The 18,317-nt window shown below is 45.6% G+C and overlaps 1 protein-coding gene across 1 annotated transcript in view; it reads right to left on the reverse strand.

Moving 5' to 3' along the window:
• LOC130077461 (uncharacterized) overlaps positions 1 to 16,907 on the reverse strand; it is a gene marked incomplete at its 3' end in the record, with an annotated part of 288,700 nt that extends 271,793 nt beyond the window's left edge. Inside the window, exon 1 of the mRNA XM_056242701.1 lies at positions 16,589 to 16,907. Within this exon, the coding sequence (XP_056098676.1) occupies positions 16,589 to 16,907 (319 nt within the window). The remainder of the gene's footprint in view (positions 1 to 16,588) is intronic.
• Positions 16,908 to 18,317: the final 1,410 nt, after the last annotated feature.

Genomic DNA, 18,317 nt, shown 5'->3' on the forward strand with positions numbered 1-18,317 from the left:
GATATTACAGAGGCATGATTTGGACACTCAAAAAAAAAAAAGCAAAGCATTACACTAATGCTCTACAGAGGTTTTTAAGTATGGTAAAACAGGGTGATATGGAAAGTAACACCCTGACTCTTACATTACCACAGCACGAGACACCTGACATCTCTCATACTGCGAAGATAGGCCTGATGACGTCACTGATGACGCAATCGTATCAGAAGTGTTAAAAGTGTTAAAAGTGTTAGAAGTGTGTGTGTGTGTGTGTGTGTGTGTGTGTGTGTGTGTGTGTGTGTGTGTGTGTGTGCGCTGTGCACGCGTGGGAGGTAATAAAACTGTCAAGTTGACGAGAGCCGCCCTTAAACCTCTCTCTTCTGTCATCTCAAACTATAAACGATTTAACAATTCAATATGTAAATAGTAAATAAGAATATATGAAGGAGAAGACAAAGGATCTTTACTCACCATAGACAGAAACTCTGAATGCTTTTGAGAAACGGTATGAAATGCTCCCTCGTTGTGAAAACTTCAGTAGTAGAAAATCTCCTTCATGTTCAGTTGTGGTGTTTGTGATGGTCAGAGATCCAGTTTGATTGTCCAGCTTCAGTCTGTCTCTGAATCTCCCATCAAGAACATCATCATATACAGTGATTCTGTCGCCCTGTTTATTGATTTTAGCTATTAATGTGTTTTCATCTCCAAACCTCCACTGAATCACATCATCATCCTTCATTTCAGTGTCAGAGTTTAGAGAGACTGAATCTCCCTCCATCACTGACACTGACTTCACTTCATCTGTCAAACACACAGAGAACAAACAGAAACAGGGTTTGTCACAGATTAATAATGTTAAATAACGTTATAATGGTATATTAAATTGAATGGTTTAAAATTTACATTAAAAATAAACAATATAAAATAACAAAAAAAAAATTGTGTATTAATTCATTTGAATTGTGTCATTAAAAAAAAGGTGTAAACGTTTTTGAACTCACCAATGACAGAGAGAATGAAAAACTTGATCTGAACACTGTTGATCTGTAGTTCATAAAGTCCAGCATGTTCAGTTCTGGTGTATGTTATGGTAAGAGATCCAGTTTGATTGTCCAGCTTCAGTCTGTCTTTGAATCTCCTATCAAGAACATCATTATATACTGCCCGTTTATTGATTTCAGCTATTACAGTGTTTTCATCTCCAAACCTCCACTGAATCACATCATCATCTTTAATTTCAGTAAGATCAGAGTTTAGAGAGACTGAATCTCCCTCCATCACTGACTTCAGTCCTGAATCACCAAACACACACACAGAACAAACAGAAACAGGGTTCGTTTCAGATTAAGACGATCACTAAGTGGTTTATAAAAGTAAATAATTTGAAATTTAAATTTGAAATGAATATCATCATTAAACTCCAAACATCAGCAAACGCTCCTGAAGAACAGAGTTTTTTACAGATTAAAGCTTTAAATCACTTGATGTTGGTTTGATGAGGATTCACTAAAATACTTTTAATCATTTAAATGTGAAATTATTAATATTCTGCAGCAGTACAAAGGCAAAAGATGATGAATGAAAAGAGAAATATATTTATATATGGAAAAAAGACACTTTTACTTTAATGTTTAATGTCACAATAAAACTAATGCTGTTGATTATCTGAGCTTCATATATTATTTTAATCAATCCATAATAACTGAGTTTAGAGCTGAATTCAAACTTGATCTAACATTAAAATCACAGTTCAATTATTTCTATATGAGAATACCAGTGAATGTTGATCCTCTTTAACTAATTTAACCAGTAATTTATCACATGGTATCAGAACGTCTTGGTTACGTATGTAACCCTCATTCCCTGAGTAGGGAACGGAGACGTTACGTTGTGATGACAAATGGGGTTTCGCTTAGAAAGCATATCAACTTCGAGTATTACAAAACGAGCCAATGGCAAAAGAATGCCATGGGTCTGCGGAATTTGCATAGCGTATCTCCACCTCGCCTCGTGGGTATCAAAGGAGGACGCGGGCAACATGCAGATATGTTTCGGATTTATAGAATACACATGTGACCCGGGAGGGGGCTGCATATGGGAGAACACTGGGGTATCCATCCCGCAGGGGGGAATGTTTCAGACACATGCTCAGAGAGGCTTACAGTGGAAATATACATGTGGGGGTCGCCCAGAGAGGGAACCATGCACATGGAGGCACCTAGCCAACGCACAGGCAGAGACACTGGCGTCGACGTCAGCAGTGCTGGAGGAACTCAGGGCCTGTCGGGGAAGCTCACCTGAGGAAAATATCGCACGTATCCAGTCCGTGGAGTGGAATGGCAAGCAAACAAAGACACCTGAGCAGATCCTAGTACCGGCTTGTTGAAGCGAGTAAATGAGAGGACACAGGCTCCACTCAGAGATTGTAGAATCTGGCGAATGTGTTGGGTGTCGCCCAGCCTGCAGCTCTGCAGATGTCTGTTAGTGAGGCGCCATGCGCTACAGCCCAAGAGAAAGCCACATTCCGGGTGGAGTGGGCAGTCACACCAAGGGGGCACGGTCGACCTTGCTGCTGGTATGGCAAAGCAATGGCGTCCACTATCCAGTGAGACAAGATTTGCTTGGAGAGAGCCTTTCCCTTCAGCTTCACACCATAACAGACAAAGAGCTGGCCTGAGGTTCTGAAACGCTGCGTTCTGTCTACATAGGCACGGAGAGCGCGTACTGGACAGACCAGTGCCAAGGCTGGGTCTGCCTCCTCTGCACTTGCAGGTTCACCACCTGATCTCGAAAGGGAGTGATGGGAACCTTGGGCACATTTCCATTTCTTGGGGTCTTCTCGGTGAGAAGAGCACCAGTTGACGAAGAGGTTCCACTTCAACACGTAGGCATGTCTCGTGGACGACGCTCTAGCGGAAGTGATGGTAGCCACCACCGCTGGTGGTAGGGTACTGAAACCTGCCTCGTCCCGATCTTTGGAACCTCCACGTGTGGCTCTGGATGGTGCCATAGGGTGCCCCGTCCCTAAGAAAGAAGGTCCTTCCTCAGAGGAATTGGCCAGGGAGGTGCTGTCGCAAGGAGTACAAGTTCGGAGAACCAGGTCCGGGTGGGCCAGTGAGGCGCAACCAAAATGACCTACTCCTCGTCCTCCCTGATCTTGCACAGGGTCAACAACATGCCTGGAAACTTGTTCCAAGGGCACTCCAGCCCGTAGAAAGCTGAGGTTCGACCACGGGGTGAAGGTCTGATGGCAGGTCGGAGTAACTGGTACTCGGAGCGTGTCGTGTTACCATGCCCACCACGGGACTCGGTCGTGAAGCCAGAGCTGAAGCGGTCTCATATGAAGCAATCCGAGCGCCGTTGCTGCGGCTGCGGATGCCATATGCCCCAGGAGCCTCGGAAATAATTTCAGTGGAACCACACTCTTGTGCCAGCAGGGTCATGCGAACCACAGACGTCCCCTCGGTGGTGCAGCGAAGCGGAATGACCGGCCCGAACGTGGGTGGGATAGCGGCCCGGTGTGGGGGCACAGTCATTAGCCGCATCCTGAACGAAGAGGCCAGGGAAGGACCAGCATTCCACGGGGGTCTGCTCTGCCAGGGGTCTGGCGACAGAGGGGGACGAGAGTGGTGCAGCCCATGGGCGGCACACACTGTCATCCAAGAACTCTGTGACAGACAGGGACGAGAGTGGCGAGGCCCGCGGGCGGCGTGCACTGTCATCCGAGAACTCTGTGTGCTCAGAGACAGGAGTGTCAGTTCTTTCTTTAACCACATTAGGGTGCTGCTCACCCAGGGGTGAGCAGCGGGGAGTGGAGAAAAACAATTCTCCCCCGGCCCTCCACCAGGGGAAGGAGTGGTCCTCCTGGAAAGAACTGAGTGCCATCTCTGAGCAGCCCATCTCAGGAGCGCCACTTAGCCTGGTGTTTAGCGGGGCACGGAGCTGGAGAGGGCTGTGGCGCCTTCCTGCAGCTTCCTTCACGACGTGGCCCGGGTGAAGGCTGCTGCTGGGGCCGTCCGGGAGGGGCGGGAGCCGCGGGAGGGCGCCCTCGGAGGCGAGCAGACTGAGGATTCTGAGCCGACGGCTGGGTGGAGGCAGCAGCAGGCCGTCGGGGCAGAATATGCTTAATCGCCTCAGTCTGCTTCTGCGTGGTTGAGAACTGTTGGGCAAAGTCCTCAACCACACAGCCGAAGAGGTCGTCCTAGGATATAAGGGTGTCGAGCAGCCGAGACCGCTCAGCATCCCGCATATCGGCCAGGTTCAGCCGCAGGTGTCGCTCCTGGACCACATTAGTGGACATCACCTGACCCAGGGAGCGTGCGGTCACTTTCGTTGCTCGGAGAGCAAGGTCAGTGGTGGCATGCAGCTCATCAAAGAGCCCTGGGTCAGTCCTACCCTCATGCATGTCCTTGAGCATCTGGGACATGGGTGTCTTCCAGGACTTCAAGACCTCCTCATGCAGATCTGGGAAGAAAGGTATTGGGGTTGGATGCTGACGGGGGTCAGCGGCCGCACCCAAAAACCAATCATCCCTTTGTTCCACACCGTCACCCTCAGGTCACCCTGGCCATCAGCCGAAGTGGAGGGTGTAGATCGGGGTGTGGATAAGGGGACTCTCTCTCTTGCAAGATCATTGAGTGTCGACCGTAATTACGCAATGGTCATGTTCCCACAGAGAGAACATGAGTCATCCACAAGCGCTGCTCTAGCGTGATCAGCAATTGTGCCCATCAGAGTCGGAAATGAGTCAACCGCAACCAGAAGTGCACGAGCAAGGCATCTTTAAAAAGACGTGCCGCGTGCAAAGCTCTTTTGTGAGAGGAAAACCCCGCAGATGTAGAAGCGACCAGGGAGAAACACACTCACTGGCAGATCACTGTACCGATCAGCAGTTGAAGTTGAAAACTCAGAGTTGGCTTGTGGAGTGAAGAGATGCTCTTTGCATCTCGAAGTTGATAGGCTTTCTAAGCGAAACCCCATTCGTCATCACGACGTAATTCGTAGTGACTACGAAAGGGAACTGAAACAACTGTCATAAAAAGTCATAAAAACACATTTAAAACTAACCAAACGCCACAAACACAAACAGAGCAAAACTAATTTGAGAAACATTCTCTTCATCAGTTTTAGTACGAAAAGACAAACTCTTCAAAACTGCTTCAGTGATAAAATGACAGATCTTCTGATGTTAGAGCTGGTTTTTAGTAAAATGATCTGAAACTACTGCCAGCTAAAATAACTGCACATCTGTGACAGTGTTGATGTGTGTGACCATCGTCGTTTGTTTGTTTGTTTGCTGATTATTCGACACTCTGAGTGTCACTATAAGCTGAAACTTTTTGTAGATCCTGTTTAATGGTTCTAATTTCAAAAGTGTCCCGTGAAGTTCAGAAGTAGAAAATGTCAAACAAAACGGCGATGGTCACACACATCAACAGTTCAAATTCAACAATATTATTGATCTGACGGATAAAATTAACTGAGCTGGATGATGATGACATCACTATTTTCTGTAGAACTGCTTTATAGATGAAATGAACTAGTTTAATAATTGATGATCTTTACAACACAACTGAATCAACACTGAACTGACTTCAGCTGAACTTTAGCTGACACTTTTCTTGGAAACAATCTGTATTGTCTAAAGCGCTATTTATACTCTTAAACTAACATTTTGTATTAACATTTATTCTATGAGAATCAAACCAGTGTTATGTCAGGATCTAAAATTTTATTAATTTTACATTTACATTTATTCATTTAGCAGACACTTTTATCCAAAGCGACTTACAAATGAGAGCAATAGAAGCAGTAGGACAACAATATGCAAGTGCTATGACCCTTCCCAGTTTAATCTAACGCAGTACATGTTTTTGATTTTTTTTAATAAATAGATATTAATATTTTGAACCAGTTTTATTTTTATATTTTCCATTTTCAATTTAGTTGAAGTTTTTGTAAGTTTTGTAAGTGTTGTCTTTTTGTGATTGTAATTCGTTTTTGTAATTTTATTCATTTTAATTTACATTTTTAGTTATTTAAGAACATCAAGATAAACAATTAAATTGAGAAATGTATCCTTGTCAACTAGCTGAAATAAAAAGTTTTTTATATTTCTTATTTCAGTTAACATTTATAACATTTATACTATTTCATGAAACTAAATGTTTTTTAAGGTTTTAATTTCCATTTCGATCTTCATTCTCTTGTTCTCGGTTCAAACTGATGGAGCTTCAGATTTCCCTCTTTGAGGAAGAGGAATATAGAAAGACATTAAAAAATAAATAATCAAAAATCCTGTCCAGCTCTTCTGAATCTGATGGCATAAACCAGAACAACAACAGCAGCCGAAGCCCAGAAACAGGGTTTGTCAGAGATTAATACTGTTAAATCACTAATGGTTTACTAAATTGAATAGTTCTCACCAGTAACTCACCAATGACATTGAGCATGAACTCAAAAGGCTTGATCTCACTGTTGATCTGTAGTTTATAATCTCCGGCAGCATGTTCAGTTGTGGTGTGTGTGATGGTCAGAGATCCAGTTTGATTGTCCAGCTTCAGTCTGTCTCTGAATCTCCCATCAAGAACATCATCATATACAGTGATTCTGTCGGCCCGTTTATTGATTTCTGCTATTAATGTGTCATCTCCAAACCACCACTGAATCACATCATCATCCTTTATTTCAGTGAGATCAGAGTTTATAGAGACTGAATCTCCCTCCAACACAGTCGCTAATATCATCATCACTGACCTAAGAGGGTCTTTAGCAAACACACCTGAAGAACAGAGTTTTTCACAGATTAAAGCTTTAAATCACTTGATGTTGGTTTGATGAAGCTTCACTAAAATACTTTTAATCATTTAAATGTGAAATTAATAATATTCTGCAGCAGTACAAAGCCAAAAGAATGAATGAAAAGAGAAATATATTTATATATGGAACAATAACAAAACAAAACAAAATTACTTTGATGTTTAATGTCACACTAAAACGTCTTGGTTACGGATTTAACCCTCGTTCCCTGAGTAGGGAACGAAGACGTTCCGTCGGATGACGACGAATGGGGTTTCGCTTAGAAAGCCTATCCACTTCGAGTACTACAAAACGAGCCAATGGCAAAGAAATGCCATGGGTCTGCGGAATTTGCATAGCGTAACTCCGCCTCACCTCGTGGGTATTTAAGGAGAACGCTGGCAGCAATTCAACATGTTTCTTCGCTGAGGAGCCAAGACTGAGCTCAGGCGATCCCCGCGGTACAGCGGAAGTGGCAGGAAGACGGAACGTCTCCGTTCCCTACTCAGGGAACGAGGGTTACATCCGTAACCGAGACGTTCCCTTTCGTTGTCACTCTGAGTTCCGTCGGATGACGACGAATGGGGATACCAGTCTAATCACGCCACCTTCTCAGCTGTCTTCCAGTCCCCTGCGTAATCTGAGATCCCTGTCGTGACTAGCACGGACGAAGGACTCCTATTAGCACAGGAATACCAAGGTACACTGGGGAGCATATCCCAGGTTTTGAGGGGAATATGCAATTACTGCCAACCCAGAGGGGGGGGCTTAGAAAATACACATTTGACCCAAAGGATGCATATGGAGAACACTGGGGTGTCCAGCTGAGGGTGGAATATTTCAACCCCAGGGGTGGCAAGATGGCTTGCCAAGGGAAAGACACATGCTCAGAGAGGCTTACAGTGGAAATAGACATGTGGGGGTCGCTCAGGGGAGGGACCATGCACACGGGGAGGCAATAGACACTGGCGCCGACGTCAGGAGTGCTGGAGGAACTCAGGGCTTTCGGGGAAGCTCACCTGAGGAGAATATCGCACGTAACCAGTCCGTGGAGTGGAATGGCGAGCAAGCGAAGACACCTGAACGGCTCCCATGTTAGCTTGAAAAAGACAGTACATGGTCCTCCCATGTGGCTCCACTCGTATGAAGGTATTTTTGGTGCAAAACAACTGAACGCCTGTGACAGTGGAATTTGTAGTTGTAGAGAATAGCCACACATGTGTTTCAGTAAATGTGAAGTCACAGAGATACAATTTTTAAGAGTTGCACACTTGTAGACTTTTTTTTATCTTCCACAAACACAACACAACAGTTACACCTTCTCAAATTCTTCATTGCAGGTGCACAAATCCTATTCTACAAATCACAAATTAAGAAACTCGTACGCTCAAATTTTTGCTACAGTTGCTGCAGTGAATATGGTGCAAAACGCATTTACACACCCGCATCAAAAAATGTGAAGTCACAGAGAACTTTTGCTCATCTGCAAATCAGTATGTGAATTCATCCAATGAGAGTTGCACACTTGTAGAATCTTTTCTCACAAAGGTCTTGTATATTTTTCTAGCACAAACACAAGTACATAACTACAGCTGCTTGAATCTGTTGCGACGAATCACAAGCTCTGTTTTTCACTTTCAAGTGACAAGTTTCGTACGCTCCGCCTTTTGCACCAAGTGCACCGTGAAATGTGGTGCAAAAGTGAGTTGTGCATCTGTAGAGGCAGTGGGCGGAGCCTACATTAATATTCATGAGTTTCCCGGGCATGCGCGTGCAACTGCTCATTCTAGTTCACGCTCCTCGTTTCTCAGCAGCTTTAATGGATTATTTCAAAAAAGGTAAATATAGTTTCAGCGCGAACTTAAACTGCAATTGTGTATCGTTTCGTTAAGTTCATGTTTTTATTTTTTCGTCACTGACTGAATGATTGCTGGCATTCACTTCGTGTAGGCATAAAGTACAGCAAACTTCAACTTGTCGTATAAATTGCACCTTGCGAAGCTTTTAAAATGTGGCTTTTACTAATTGTTATCATTTGTTGATTGCAATAAATTAAATAAACCCTCATAAATGTATCCGTTCCGTTGGCTAACACTTTAAAATATATATATAGCTATAATATATCCTGGTGTGATTGTTCTTAAAATCTTGTTCATTTAAATAAGCCAAATCATTAAGACCAAACACAAGCATAAATGTTTTGCTTTAATACATATGTACAATTTGGATTAAACAAAATGGTATGGACAAAAGTGGATAAATTACATTTGATACAATTAGGTTACTGTAAATGAGGGGGAAAAACAGAATGAGTGAACTAGAATGAGCAGTTGCACGGGCATGCCCGGGAAACTCATGAATATTAATGTAGGCTCCGCCCACCTGCCTCTACAGATGCACAACTTACTTTTGCACCACATTTCACGGTGCACTTGGTGCAAAAGGCGGAGCGTACGAAACTTGTCACTTGAAAGTGAAAAACAGAGCTTGTTATTCGTCGCAGCAAATTCAAGCAGCTGTAGTTGTGTACTTGTGTTTGTGCTAGAAAAATATACAAGACCTTTGTGAGAAAAGATTCTACAAGTGTGCAACTCTCATTGGATGAATTCACATACTGATTTGCAGATGAGCAAAAGTTCTCTGTGACTTCACATTTTTTGATGCGGGTGTGTAAATGCGTTTTGCACCATATTCACTGCAGCAACTGTAGCAAAAATGTGAGCGTACGAGTTTCTTAATTTGTGATTTGTAGAATAGGATTTGTGCACCTGCAATGAAGAATTTGAGAAGGTGTAACTGTTGTGTTGTGTTTGTGTAAGATAAAAAAAGTCTACAAGTGTGCAACTTGAAAATTTTATCTCTGTGACTTCACATTTACTGATACACATGTGTGGCTATTCTCTACAACTACAAATTCCACTGTCACAGGCGTTCAGTTGTTTTGCACCAAAAATACCTTCATACACTCGGAGACTGTAGAATCTGTCCAATGTGTTAGGTGTCGCCCAGCCTGCAGCTCTGCAGATGTCTGTTAGCGAGGTGCCATGCGCTAAAGCCCAAGAGGACGCCACACCCCAGGTGGAGTGGGCGGTCACACCAAGGGGGCACGGTCGACCTTGCTGCTGGTATGCCAAAGCAATGGCGTCCACTATCCAGTGAGACAAGATTTGCTTGGAGAGAGCCTTTCCCTTCAGCTTCCCACCATAACAGACAAAGAGCTGGTCTGAGGTCCTGAAACACTGCGTTCTGTCTACATAGATGCGTAGAGCACGTACTGGACAGAGCAGTGCCAAGGCTGGGTCTGCCTCCTCCGGGGGCAGCGCTTGCAGGTTCACCACCTGGTCCCGGAAGGGAGTGGTAGGAACCTTGGGCACATATCCAGGCCGGGGTCTCAGGATCACGTGAGAGTAGGCCGGCCCGAATTCCAGACACGCTTAGTCAACGGAGAATGCGTGCAGGTCCCCCACCCTCTTAATGGAGGCCAATGCAGTCAGAAGCGCTGTCTTCATTGACAGGAAGTTAAGCTCGACCGACTGCAAAGGCTCAAAGGGAGCACTCCGCAGGGCAGTTAGAACCACTGCGAGGTCCCAAGAGGGTACGAGAGGAGGGCGAGGAGGATTCGGTCTCCTCGCTCCTCTCAGGAACCTGACGATCAGGTCGTGCTTCCCCACCGCCTTACCTTCTATAAGATCATGCTGTGCAGCAATAGCGGCGACATAGACCTTGAGGGTGGAGGGAGACAGCCTTCGCTCCAACCCCTCTTGAAGGAAGGAAAGCACGACGATGATCGAACATCTCCGGGGGTCTTCTCGGTGAGAAGAGCACCAGCTGACAAAGAGGTTCCAATTCAACGCGTAGACGTGTCTCGTGGACGACGCTCTAGCGGAAGTGATGGTAGCCACCACCGCTGGTGGTAAGGTACTCAAACCTGCCCCGTCCCGTCCAGAAGCCACACGTGGAGGTTCCAAAGATCGGGACGAGGGTGCCATAGGGTGCCCCGTCCCTGAGAAAGGAGGTCCTTCCTCAGAGGAATCCGCCAAGGAGGTGCTGTCGCGAGGAGTACAAGTTCGGAGAACCAGGTCAGGGTGGGCCAGTATGGCGCGACCAGAGTGACCTGCTCCTCATCCTCCCTGACATTGCGCAGTAGTTGCGCAAGAAGGCTCACAGGGGGAAACGCATATTTGCGGCCCCGCGGCCAGCTGTGCGCCAGTACATCCGTGCCAAACGTGCCCTCGGTCAGGGAATAAAACAGGGCGCAATGGGTCGAGTCGTGAGAGGCAAACAGATCTATTTGTGCGTCCCCGAACTGGTCCTAAATCAGCTGAACCGACTGGGGATGGAGTCGCCAATCTCCCGGGAGGGGCTGAAGCCGTGAGAGCTCGTCGGCTGCACAGTTCAGGGCTCCGGGGATATAGATGGCACGAAGCGACCTCAGATGCTTCTGACTCCATAAGAGGAGGTGGCGGGCGAGTTGCGACATACGGCGGGAGCGTAGACCACCTTGACGGTTGATGTACGCTACAGTGGCAGTATTGTCTGATCGGACTAGTACGTGTTGATTCTTGAGCACGGCCCGGAAGCGGCGCAGAGCAAGACGTACAGCCAGCAACTCGAGGCAATTGACGTGCCATAAGCGGTGGGGTCCTGTCCAGGAGCCCGCGGCAGCACGTCCATTGCAAATGGCGCCCCAGCCCGTGGCAGAGGCATCTGTTGTTACCACAACATGCCTGGAAAGCTCGTTCCAGGGGCACACCGGCCTGTAGAAAACTGAGGTTCGACCACGGGGTGAAGGTCTGACGGCAGTTTACCCGAAGGCCCAGACGGGCTACATGGCGGAGCAACAAGTGCCTGTGTTCGCAAAGCTGATCTCGAGAGTGAGCTAGGATCAGCCAGTTGTCGAGATAGTTCAGAATGCGAACCCCGTGTTCCCGAAGAGGAACAAGGGCTGCCTCGACGACCTGCGTGAAGACGCGAGGAGACAGGGCTAGCCCGAATGGGAGAACTGCGTACTGATATGCCTGCCCTTCGAAAGCAAACCGCAGGAACGGTCTGTGTCGAGGGAGGATGGAGACATGAAAGTGGGCGCCTTCAGGTCGATCGCTGCAAACCAATCCTGGTGCCGCACACATTCGAAAACGCGTTTGGCGGTGAGCATCTTGAACGGCAGCCTGTGAAGGGAGCGGTTCAGAACGCGCAGATCCAGGATTGGCCGTAACCCACCGGTTTTCTTCGGGACAATGAAGTACGGGCTGTAGAACCCGGACATCATTTCGGCTGGAGGGACAGTCTCGATCGCACCCTTCGCCAGCAGGGTAGCAACCTCCGCTCTCCTGATAGGGGCATTGCCACCGACCATATTGGAGTGGACTCCCCTGAAGCGGGGAGGAGACCGTGTGAACTGAATCGCGTAGCCGAGCCTGATCGTTCGTGCGACCCAGCGGGACAGGTTGGGAAGCTCTAGCCAGGCTCCCAAGGACTGTACCAGCGGGGTCATGCGAACTACAGACTTCCCGTCGGTGGAGCAGCGAGGCGGTATGGCTAACCCAGACGTGGACGGCGTAGTGGCCCGGTGTGGGGGTACAGTCATAGACCGCGTCCTGAACGTTCCACGGGGGTCTGCTCTGCCAGGGGTCTGGCGACAGAGGAGGATGAGAGCGGCACGGTCCGGGGACGGCGCGCACTGTCATCCGGCTCTGGGACAGAGGAGGACGAGGGGTGCACGGCCCGGGGGCGGCGCACCGTGTCGTCCGAGAACTCTGTGTGCTCAGGGATGAATGTATCACTTCTTTCTTTAACCACATAAGGGTGCTGCCCAGCCGAGGGTGAGCAGCGGGGAGTGGTGAACAAAAGATTCTCCCCCGGCCCTCCACCGGGGGAAGGAGTGGTCGTTCCCTACTCCTGAGAAGTGATCATCATCCCTAAGCAGCCCGTCTCAGGAGCGCCGCTTGGCCCGGCGTTTAGCGGGGGGCGGGGCAGGAGAGGGCTGGGGCGCCTTCTTACGGCTTTCTCCGCGACCGGGCCCGGGTGGAGGCTGCTGCTTGGGCCGGGCGGGAGGGGCGGGAGCCGTAGGAGGGCGCCCTCTGCCGCGAACAGACTGAGTATTCTGCCCGGTCGGCTGGGTGGAGGCAGCAGCGGGCCGTCGGGGCAGAATATGCTTAATAGCCTCAGTCTGTTTCTGAGCAGTCGAGAACTGTTGGGCAAAATCCTCGACTGCCCCGTCGAAGAGGCCGTCTTGTGATATGGGGGTGTCGAGCAGCCGGGACCGCTCGGCATCCCGCATATCAGCAAGGTTCAGCCAGAGGTGTCTCTCCTGGACCACGGCTGTGGACATCACCAAACCCAGGGAGCGTGCGGTCACCTTCGTCGCTCGGAGAGCAAGGTCGGTGGCGGTGCGCAGCTCATTGAAGAGCCCTGGGTCTGTCCTGCCCTCGTGCATGTCCCTGAGCATCTGGGCCTGGTAGACCTGCAGAATGGCCATGGCATGCAGAGAGGTGGCTGCCTGTCCCGCCGCTCTGTAAGACTTCGCCACTAGCGTAGACGAGTACCTACAGGCTTTGGATGGGTGCTTAGGCTCACCACGAGAAGAAGCGCTCTGAGGACACAGTTGCATCGCAACAGAGCGTTCAACCGGGGGGAACCCAGTGTACCCACGGGCAGCCGCCTCATCGAGGGGAGGAAAGGCGGATGAAATCAGCGAGCGGTCATGGGAAGAGCTGGGGGTCTTCCAGGACTTCGAGATCTCATCATGCACGTTCGGGAAGAAAGGTATTGGGGTTTGACGCGGACGGGGGTCCGCGGCGTTACCCAAGTACCAATCATCCAACCGCGAGCGCTCGGGACAGGGTGGAGGGGTCCACTCGGGCAAGCATGGCCGTCATCTCCGGATCCGACTCAGGCACAACCGTATGCACACTGGAAGGTGGCAGCTGTGCTGAGTCTTCACTTCCAGAAGATTCAGACCCACCTTGTGATGCTGCAATAGACATCGCGTCCTCCTCTGGAGTTCCGAAGGAAACCCGCGGTGCATCCTAAGATGGTCCCGCGGGAATCCCCTGAACACTCACGGGTTGCAACACTGAAGAGGGTGCGGCTGGGCACGGACGGATAGCCGGCGCTTTGTTCCAAACCGTCACCCTCAGATTTTTAGAGTCAGTAGAACGGGGGATGGATGAGGGGGCTCTCACTCTTGCGAGATCACCGAGTCTCGATCGTAATGTTGCGATGGTCATGTTCCCACAGAGAGAACATGAGTCATCCACGAGCGCTGCTCTAGCGTGATCAATGCCCAAACACACTATGAAACGCTCATGCCCATCAGAGTCGGCAACGAGTCTACCGCAACCAGAAGTGCACGGGCGATGCATCTTTAAAAAGACGTGCCGCGTGCAAGCTCTTTTGTGAGAGGAAAGAAACTCTGACTGTGTTGAAGCGCCCGGGGAGAAACACACTCGCTGTCGAATCACAGACAGATAAGCAGGAAGTGCGCGCTCGCCGGGAGATCGCCGTCACACCAACACCAGAAAATCTCGCTCGTCTTACAGAACTGACAGTACAGGAATGGCTTGTGGAACGAAGGATCAACTTGGCTCCGAAGCGAAAACATGTTGAATTGCTGCCAGCGTTCTCCTTAAATACCCAAAAGGTGAGGCGGAGTTACGCTATGCAAATGCCGCAGACCCATGGCATTTCTTTGCCATTGGCTCGTTTTGTAGTACTCGAAGTGGATAGGCTTTCTAAGTGAAACCCCATTCGTTGTCATCCGACGGAACTCGGAGTGACAACGAAAGGGAACTAAAGCTGTTGATTATCTGAGCTTCATATTTATATTATCTTAATCAATGAATGTTCTCGCTAAATTTTTCCCAAATGTAAGATTGTTGTATCATAATAGTAGAATAAGAAACCCTTAGTTCTAAAATACAGTACAAATAATTTGTTAATTCTTCTGGTTATTACTCCTTTATTCCTTAAACGTTACATGTTGTAGGTACACTATAATTACCGAAAGTTACACTGTTAATTTGTTTTAAATTCGCAGTATTTGCGCGCTGTAATCTAAAGCGTTACCAAGCAAACTCCAGCAGCTCGAGCTCTTACTAGAACCAGGAAGTGACATCATATTAGCCGGTTCTGTCAACACTGCGTTGCTCTCTATCAAACATCGCATACATTTAAAATCCTGGGCCCGTATGTATAAAACTTCTAAGAAATGATCTTAAGAATAGTCTTAAGCTTTGGCTTAAGTGTAAAAAAATACTTAGTAAAGAGTAGGACTTTTCTAAGAGTAGGAGACTTTTATAAAGCAGCTAAAAGCAACTTTCAGTAAAGTATAAGACTGATTCTTAAGTGCTGACTGAAGTGGGACTTAAGTGCTGCAAACTAAGAACTACAATGATGTTAACCCAAAATGGCCGCCCTCAACCTCTGAATCAGCCAATAGTGAGCCTGCAAGGGTGAGGTCACAGCAGCATGACACCAATTATTTAATGTAATTATAATAAAATAATTTAATTAAGACACTGAAACTTTAATATTTAAATGTATTTTTTTTAAATGGCTTTGCATTGTGCAAAATTATCACAACTTAGTATTGAAGGAAAATTGTCAGATTCACCCTTTATTCAAATAGTATTAAAAATGTGTTCAATATTTTGTAAGCGTATTGTGTAGTTGTGCCTGGAGTCAATTGTTTATTTGTGATAACATAATGAAACATTCCAAATTGACATAATTTTTAGCCAAGCTGTCATACAAATAAATTATGAACAGGTGAAAAAACAAGAGAGGAAAATCAAATATTAATAAATGATTTTGTTGCAGACAATATATGATTTTTTTTTCTCCTGTGAGCTTTTTAATTGTAATATCTTTATTGTCCACCGCGGTGGAAAATTGTCTTTGGCTCACCAGCCATTAAAATAAATATATCATCACAGGTGCACTGCTGCATTTCTCCAGTCGCCAAAAATATAATTATTACTTTAATTTCATTGCTATGAAACTTTTTAAAGGTAAGTTACAAAAAGAATACCTTGATGATTAAACTTTTTTTTTTATTATTGTTTGATCAACTCATTTAACTACAATACATCATATTTTCGTTGAAAAGTGCATGGCCTAACCTCTCTGCTGCCATCTTGTTACTCCTTACTAGGTTAGGAGACCTCTCCAGCTCTCTTAAATAATTTAGGAGCTGAGACCAAGTCTTAGCAATTAGGAACTTTTATGAATCACACTTATTCTTAAGTTTAGGAATAAGAGTAAAATTATGTAATTCTTAGAATTTTGACAGACTTGAGACTAAAATGTTACTCTGAGTGGCTTTATACATACGGCCCCTGATGATTACTATAAACTACTATTACTAAGATCAGAGTTTAGAGTGACTGAAATAAACAATATTGTAAAACAATGAAAAGAAAAAAATAAGTTTAATTTAATTTTGTCATTAAAAACAGGTGAAACCAATAGGCCATTTAATATGGAGCTAGAAGTGTGTCTTTTTTAAATGTAAGAAAATAAATGATCTGAGAGAGAAAACAAAGTTTGAGAGAAAAAGTTATCACACTGATAGCAAAAAAAGCATTTCATGAGAGAAAAAAGAATATTCGAGAGAAAAAGTTTTCATAGAACATAAACAATATATAAATTTGACATTTTTAAAATTATTTCTGAGAAAATAAAATCTCTCTCAAAATCTCTCTCCCCCCCCCCCAACACCCCCCTACCCTGGGCCCGGGACAACAGACTCGTTTGTCCCCCCCTGTCGGCGGGCCTGTGTGGGACAGTATCACTCAAAAGGTTTACTCACTCCTGACATAGAGATTGAATCTCTTGATCTCACGGTTGATCAGTAGTCTATAATCTCCATCATGTTCAGTTGTGGTGTGTGTGATGGTCAGAGATCCAGTTTGATTGTCCAGCTTCAGTCTGTCTCTGAATCTCCCATCAAGAACATCATCATATACAGTGATTCTGTCGGCCGTTACATTGATTTCAGCTATTAAAGTGTTTTCATCTCCAAACCTCCACTGAATCACATCATCATCCTTCATTTCAGTGAGATCAGAGTTTAGAGTGACTGAATCTCCCTCCTTCACCTTACCTCCAAAAGGATTATTACCAGACATCATCACTGACTTTGACTCCATTTCATAATCATCATCATACCAAACTGAATAACCAAACACACCTGATGAACAGAGTTTTTCACAGATATATTTAGAATACATTTTTCACAGATATCACTTGATATTGGTTTGATGAAGCGTCACTAAAATACTTTATTTTAATATTTTTAATCAGATTTTAATCATGTAAATGTGAAATGATAAATATTCTGCAGCAGTTCAAAGACAAAAGATGATGAATGAAAATGAGAAATAGTTAAACAGTTTTATATTTACATTTACATTTATGTATTTGGCAGACGCTTTTTCCAAAGCGACTTACATTGCATTTCAAGGTACACATTTACATTCTTATCAGTTCTTTTATATAATCAATAACTGCATTAAAAAGATCGACTTTTAGCAAAATCATTTTTGTTTCTATGTGAAAATAACAGTGAATGTTAATCTTTTCTGACTATTTTAACCAGTAATTTATCACAGGATACTAGAACCAGAAAAACACATTTAAAACTCACCATCCAGACGCCAGAAACACAAACAGAGCAAAACTAATCTGAGAAACATTTTCTTCATCGGTTCACTGAAAAGCCCACGATAGTAACTCTTAATGTCTGAAACACTCAGATTGATCTGGAAGACTGAACTGAGATATTTATCTGGTTGTGTGTGAATCCTCCCCCAACATCAGTTAGTTTCCGCTCACACATCCGTCTCCTTTAACATCACAAACATCAACAAGCTTTTGCTGATCTTACATTTTCAAATGAATTCTGGCCCTGAATGAAAACTAACAGCAGAAGAGTGAAATATTGGATTAGATATCTGTATCTACTGGTGTGTTATTTAGTGCTGTGAGCTGTCAATCATATTTGACCTCTGACCCGTGAATCTTATTTGTCTGTTGATGGATTCACTTTATTTCAGTGTAAAGATGTTTTGTGTGGAAGATTGTGAGCTTCTTATTAGCAGGAGAGAAAATGAAGAAACGCTTCAGCCACAAACTGCTGACACACACAGAGACGACAAACATCCAGCAGAAGCTGTTTATCCTCCGACAGATCAAGCCACACACACAGATGTTTGAACAGATATGTCCGCAGAGCACAGTTTGTTTATGGCCAGATTATGGAGTCAGTCACAGCATCTTTAGGTTATGAGTGAAAAGCATAACGGCAGTCTGAAGTTATAGCAGCTCCCCGTGGAACGTGAGTCCAGCTCCGGCACGAGGACCAGCAGCATTAAGATGGAGACGGGATAACAGAGACTGGTCCATTACATTCAGTACATTCATACATGTACAAGATTTGCATTAGAAAAAAATGCAGATATACAAAAATAATTTAATAAATGCTAAAAAAATAAAACTATTACTTTAGTGGTACAGGAAGAATTACCTTGATAATAATT

The sequence above is a fragment of the Rhinichthys klamathensis genome, unplaced genomic scaffold (genome assembly GCF_029890125.1).
Source record: "Rhinichthys klamathensis goyatoka isolate OS25496 unplaced genomic scaffold, OSU_Roscu_1.1 h1tg000744l_1, whole genome shotgun sequence".
NCBI classification, from domain to species: domain Eukaryota; kingdom Metazoa; phylum Chordata; class Actinopteri; order Cypriniformes; family Leuciscidae; genus Rhinichthys; species Rhinichthys klamathensis.